At 52.1% G+C, this 7,500-nt stretch overlaps 1 protein-coding gene across 3 annotated transcripts in view; it reads left to right on the forward strand.

Moving 5' to 3' along the window:
• The window catches only part of LOC143288148 (phosphorylase b kinase gamma catalytic chain, skeletal muscle/heart isoform-like), a 55,600-nt gene that overhangs the window by 9,601 nt on the left and 38,499 nt on the right, over positions 1-7,500 (forward strand). For all 3 annotated transcript variants that reach the window (XM_076596442.1, XM_076596441.1, XM_076596443.1), the window contains exon 2: positions 6,334-6,518. In XM_076596442.1, the coding sequence (XP_076452557.1) occupies positions 6,334-6,518 (185 nt within the window). The remainder of the gene's footprint in view (positions 1-6,333; positions 6,519-7,500) is intronic.

Below are 7,500 nucleotides of genomic sequence, written 5' to 3' on the forward strand. Positions count from 1 at the left end.
TTAAAGCGTTGGACTTTCAATCTGAGGGTCCCGGGTTCGAATCACGGTGACGGCGCCTGGTGGGTAAAGGGTGGAGATTTTTACGATCTCCCAGGTCAACATATGTGCAGACCTGCTAGTGCCTGAACCCCCTTCGTGTGTATATGCAAGCAGAAGATCAAATACGCACGTTAAAGATCCTGTAATACATGTCAGCGTTCGGTGGGTGTTGGAAACAAGAACATTTCCCAGCATGCACACCCCCGAAATCGGAGTATGGCTGCCTATATGGCGAGGTAAAAAAAAAACCGGTTATATATGTAAAAGCCCATTCGTGTGCATACGAGTGAACGTGGGAGTTGCAGCCCACGAACGCAGAAGAAGAAGAAGAAAAAGACCTGTGCGAGTGATGTGGAAAAGCTGATAGAAGTGTGTAGAAGTGATAGCAGTAAAGCGTCAACCGAACTGATACACTACTATATTCAGCTACCCCTCTGCCCCCAGAAAAGATTTAGTGAGTTATTATTTATTAAAAGATATTGCTACAGCACACACATATCTAATTTGAGGTCAGATAAACAAGACAACGGAATACAGTACAATGCAGTAAATTATTGCACGACACGACGCAACAAGCACCACACAACACAACACACACCCCATTTCCCACACCAACCCCACCACACAAACATACCACAAACCCACCAACCAACACACCCACAAACCCACCACAATACCCACCAACACACCAAAAAACACCCTCCCATCCACAAACACAACCGGCAAAATTAACAGCAACCACACACGTCACACAAACCACCTATAATCCTAGAAGCAATACAATTTACCGACACGAGTAAAACCCCCCACCCATTAACACAACAATCCAAACACCCACACAACAAAAAACACAACCCAACCCCCCCAAAACCACAACCCCAACAACAACCACAAACACCCCTACTTCACACCCAACACGCAACCCACCCCACCCATCAACAACCACAACCACCAAAAACCACACCAACAACAACAACCAGCCCCCCACCCCCCACACCCCCATTACCACACCCCCCACCAACACCCCACCACCCACACCAAAACAACCACACCCAACAACAACAACAGCCTCAACACCCACCAACACTTACACCCCAACCCGCAAACACAAACCCAAACAACCCACAACACCCACACACCCAACACAGCAACACCCACCAAAACAAACACCCCCACCAAAACCAAACCACACACCAAACCAACACCAAAATCAAACCAACTACACCTACACACACCAACAACAAACAAACCAACACCAAACACACCAACCACCCAAACCTAAACACATTCACAAAACAAACAACAAAAACCAACCAAAAATAAACACACAATCCACCCAAAACAAACAAAAAACATACCAAAATCCACACCAACCAAAACCAATTAAAACACTAAAAAAACCACACAACACAAAAACACCCAAAACACAATCCACAAACCCACCACAAACACAAACCACACAACACCAACCCCCCTCACCACAACTAAAACAACCCACACCAACACCAACACCCAAAACCAACACCCCCTTTCACAACCCAAATACCACCAACAACACAAACCATCCACCTCCAACACTCACAACAAACACAACACATCTTTACCCACTCACAAAACCAACAACAACCCACCATACCCTACCACACAAAAACACCACACCCCACAACACACATTTAAACCACAAAACTACACCCAACATAACTACTTAACACCACACCCACACCCATACCACAACAAACAACACAACCCAACACATCCAAAAACACACCCACCAACCATTAATACCCCACCACACACACACAAACAACCAACTACATCAACACCACACACACAAATATCAAACACAAACACACCCCACTTACCAAAACCCAACACCTACATAACCACACACCAATACCATCCACACTACTATACACAACCACACGACAACACCACCCAACAACAACAACCTCCAAAACCACTTACAAAACCACACCACATCAACCATACCTACCAATAACAAACCCACACCTACCACCCCTCACAACAACCCCCACCACACCACACATCCATACCTACCACACACAAAACCACACCAACAACACAACCATACCAACCAACAAAACACACCATCCAACAACTCAACACAAACACAAAACCATTACTACCCACCCAAACACAACACATCCATACAACACCTACACAACCACACCACACTAACAAACAACACAAAACATAAAAACATAACATACAATACACAAACAACCCTACCAACTACACAAACCCTCCACAACAAAACAACCATACATACCACATACAAACAACCACCAAAACACAACACCACAACCAAACAACACCATACCATACCACATACACAACACCCACCACCCAAAACAAACCACCCAAAACACCCACAACTAAACCACCATACCTACCACACTACAAAACCACCCAACACAACAAAAACACCCCTACCTACCCACTAAACACCACCCCAACAACCAACCAACCACACAACACAACACCATAATACCACATACCAAACCCCCAAAACACAACCCAAACCAACACACCAACACAACACAACCCCTGACCATACCATAAACACCACCCCCACAAAAAACACACCCACCCCAAAAAAAAAAACATACCAAATACACACACCACACCACACAACCACACCAAAACCACCATACCATTAACACAACAAAAAAACCAACAACAAACACCCACCATACCCACTACACAAACCACACCACCCACAACCCATCCTTCCAACACACAACCCCACACACACACACAACACAAACACCATACCATACCCACCCAAAACAACACCAACAAACAATACATACACAACCCCCAAAAACACCAACCCCAAAAAAACATAATACCACACCTCAACAACCAACCACCAACACACACCATACCATACCACACCACACAACCACAAACCCAACAACACCCCACCTCCTCCACCCCAACACCCCCAAACACCACTCCACCCCCAAAAAAACAACACATCCCACCACCAAAACACCACAACAACCACAAACCCCCAACACAAACAATCATACAACCAACCCAACCAAACAACACCATGCCACACCCACCAACCACAATCCCCCCCAACACCCACACCCCAAACACAACATACCAAAACAACACACACCAAACAAACCAAACACAATACCCAAACAACTACAAACTCACCCATACATACCTAACCACTAACCCAATACCCCAAACCCCCAAACCAACAACACCACACCACCACACCCCACCACAACACACACAAAACACCATACCACCCACCAACACAACACAACAATACCCAAATACACAAACCCACCACCACCATACCATACCACCCCAACACAAACACACCACACCATACCACACAAACAACCCCATCACAACATAACCATACCACCCCACAACACAACCCCCCAATACCACATACACTCACACACCCACAAAAACCATACAATAACAACCACACAACAAAACAACCATAACCACATACCACAAACACCTACCATACCACACCAACAAACAACACCATACCATTACCAACACACCACAAACCACCACTACCCAACCTCCAACCAACAAAAATCACCCATACCATACACCCACACCCAACCAAAACAACCATACATACAACTACCCCAACACCCAAAATACACCACTACACAAACACACCCACCCTATCCCTAATACCACCAAAACCACCCCCCATCCTTCCACAATCCAACCCCCTCCTCCACTACCCAACCCCCACAACACCATACATCCACCACCAAAACCTCAAATACCTCCAAACCCTCCCCCCCCACAATCCAAACCCACCCACCAAACCAACCAATCCATCACCTTACACCAATAACCTTACAACACCACACCAAACAACACACCTCCTTAACATTACAAAAACACCACCCCACACCCACACCAAACCTCCTTCCCCCCACCCAAAAAACCCACCCCCCCCCCCCCAAAACCCCCCCCCCAAAAAACCCCTAAAACCCTCCCCCCCACCAACCCACCCCCACCCACCACCCATACCTACCACATCCCAACCCCCCCAAAAACCCCCCCACACAACCCCATCCTCCCCACACAAACCCCACCCCAAAAAACAACCCCACCCAAACCCCTACAAAACACCCCACACAACACAACACCTACCTCCCAACCCCACACAAAACCCCACCACCCACCAAAAAACAAACCCCAAACCCCCCAAAAAACACCACACACCAACACTATACCATAAACCCCCAAACAAAAACCCCACCCACAAAACAAACCCAAACCCTCCCACCCCCAACCCACACCACACAACCAACCCCCCAAACCAACCCATACCCTACCACCCCCAAAAAAACCCCCACCACACAACCCCACCAACCACACCACCAAAACCCCACCACACCCCCCACCACACCAACCCACCCCAAACCCCAACCCCCACCCCACAAACCACCCCAAACCCCCCCAAACCCACAAAACCCAAACCCCTGCCCACAACCCCTGCCCCCCCCAAACACCCCCACACCCCCCCACCACACCCCCCACACACCACCCCCCCAACAAAACAACCCATACCCCCCCCCCCAAAACCAACCCTCCAACCAAACCCCCAAACCCCCCCCACACACCCCCCCTACCCACCCCCAAACCCCCCACCTCCCCACCCCACCCCCCCCACACCCCCCCCACACCCCACCCAGCCACCAAAACCCCCCCAACACAAAACCCCCCAAACACCCAAAACCCCCAAACCAACCCATCCAACCACCCCCAACCCACCAAAAACAACCCACCCACCCAAAACCCCCCTCACACCCACAAAAACACCCCCACAAACCCCACAAAAACCCCCAAAAAACCCCCAACCCACCACAAACCAAAAAACCAACCACACACACAACCCCCACACCCCAACCAACAAACCCCAACCCACCCACCCCCACACCAAACCCCAGTAACGCTAAAACCCCCCCGCAAACAAAACCCAAAAAAAAATCACTGTGCAAAAATTCCGCCGACGACAACCCAACCCCCCCCCCACCCCCCAAAAACCCCCCCACACCCCCCACACCCCCCCAAACCCCCCCCACCCCCAATCCCCAAAAAAACCCCCACCCACCCCCCCCCCCACCCCCCCAAAACCCCCCCCCCCCCACAAAAAAACCCCCCCCCCCCCCCAAAACCCCCCCCACCCCTAAACCCCCCCCCCCCACAACACCCCCAAAACCCCCCACCAACCCCCCCCCCCACCCCCACCCCCCCCCCCCCCCCCCCACCACACCCCCCCCCCCACCCCACCCAAACCCCCCACCCACCCCACACCCAAACCCACCCCCACACCCACTACAAAAACCCCCCCCCCCAACACAAAAAACCACACCCCCCCCCCACAAAAAAAACCCACCCCCCCCCCCACCCCCACAAACCCCCTCCCCCCCCCCCCTCAACACCCACCCCAACCCACCCCCCAAGTAACAGCAAACAACCACAACAAAACCCAAAAACCCCCCTCAAGTGCAAAAAATTTCCCCGACCGCGTAACACACCCCCCCTTTTTACCAACCCCCCCCACCCCCCCCCAAAAAACCCCCCCCCACCCCCCCACCCCCACCACCCCCCCCCCCACTCCCCCCAAAAACCCCCCCCCTCCCCCACCCCCCCACCCCACACCAAAAACCCCACACCACCCCATCCAAACCCACCCACCCCACCCCATCACCAAAAACAAAAACACCCATCCCCACCCCCCTACCCCCACCCCCCCCCCCCCAAACCCCCAACACCACCCCCCCCCCCACCCCCCCCCCCCACCCCCCAAAACCCCCTCAACAAACCCCACCCCACACCCCCCACCTACAACAACCCCCCACCCCCACCCAAAAAACCCCACCCCCCACAACTACAAAAAACCCCACCCCCCACACCCAAATCAACCCAACCCCAAAACCCCATACAAAAAACCCCCACACCCAAACCCCTCAACAAAAATACCCCAAACACCCATCCAACAAACCCCCCCCCCCCCCCCAAAACCCCACCCCAAAACCCCCCACACCACTACAACAAACCACACCACACCATACCCACACCCACACCACGGCCAAACACCAAACCACACCACCAAATAACACCCCTCCCCCACTCCCCCTTCTCCCTCCCCACCAACCCTCCCCCCCATCCCCTCTCTCCCTCTCCTCCTCCCCACCAACCCTCCCCCATCCCCTCTCTCCCCCACCCCACCCCCACCCCCAAACTCCCCCCCCCCCCCCATCCCCTCAGAGGCCTGTGCAGCACGGTACGTCTTGCCGTGGACAAGACGACTCACCAGGAGGTGGCTGTCAAGGTCATCGACGTGACTGAGGCCGCCAGGGAACAGAGGGTCAGCGCCCAAAGGATCCGCGAGGAGAGCCGCCGTGAGGTCCGCCTGCTGGAACTGTGCGGGCACTGCCGCCAGCCCAACGTGGGTGAGTGAGTGTGTGTGCGGGGAGGAGGCGGGGGTGGGGGTGGGGTCGGGGTGTGTGTATTAGAGTGTGTGTGTGTGCGTATGTGTGTGTGTGTGTGTGTGTGTGTGTGTGTGTGTGTGTGTGTGTGTGTTGGAGTGTGTGCGTGTGTTGGAGTGTGTGTGTTGTGTGTGTGTGTGTGTGTGTGTGTGTGTGTGTGTGTGTGTGTGTGTGTGTGTGTTAGAGTGTGTGTGTGTGTTGTGTGTGTGTGTGTGTGTGTGTGTTAGAGTGTGTTGGAGTGTGTGTGTGTGTGTGTGTATGTGTGTGTGTGTGTGTGTGTGTTAGAGTGTGTTGGTGTGAGTGTGTGTGTGTGTGTGTGTGTGTGTGTGTGTGTGTTAGTGTGTGTGTGTGTATTAGTGTGTGTGTGTGTGTTGGAGAGTGTGTGTGTGTGTGTGTGTGTGTGTGTGTGTGTGTTAGAGAGAGAGAGAGAGAAAGTGCGTGTGTGTCCTTGAAGAGTCCTTGAGTGTCCTCCTCTCGAGGTCCTTCAGTGTCCGTGAGTCCTTAAGTGTCTGGAGTCCTTGAGAGTTTTTTTTGAGTGTCATGTGTCCTAGAGTCTCCAGAGTCTCTGGAGTCCTTGATTGTCTTTGAGTCTTAAAGTGGCCTGAGTCCTTGGGAGTTTTTTGAGTGTCATGTGTCCTAGAGTCTCCAGAGTCTCTGGAGTCCTTGATTGTCTTTGAGTCCTTAAAGTGGCCTGAGTCCTTGGGAGTTTTTTGAGTGTCATGTGTCCTAGAGTCTCCAGAGTCTCTGGAGTCCTTGATTGTCTTTGAGTCTTAAAGTGGCCTGAGTCCTTGAGAGTTTTTTTGAGTGTCATGTGTCCTAGAGTCTCCAGAGTCTCTGGAGTCCTTGATTGTCTTTGAGTCCTAAAGTGGCCTGAGTCCTTGAATATCCCGAGGTCCTTCATTCACATTGAGTCCCTTGAGTGTCCTTGAGTCCCTGAGTGTCATTG

The sequence above is a fragment of the Babylonia areolata genome, chromosome 12, assembly GCF_041734735.1.
Source record: "Babylonia areolata isolate BAREFJ2019XMU chromosome 12, ASM4173473v1, whole genome shotgun sequence".
Classification (NCBI taxonomy): domain Eukaryota; kingdom Metazoa; phylum Mollusca; class Gastropoda; order Neogastropoda; family Buccinidae; genus Babylonia; species Babylonia areolata.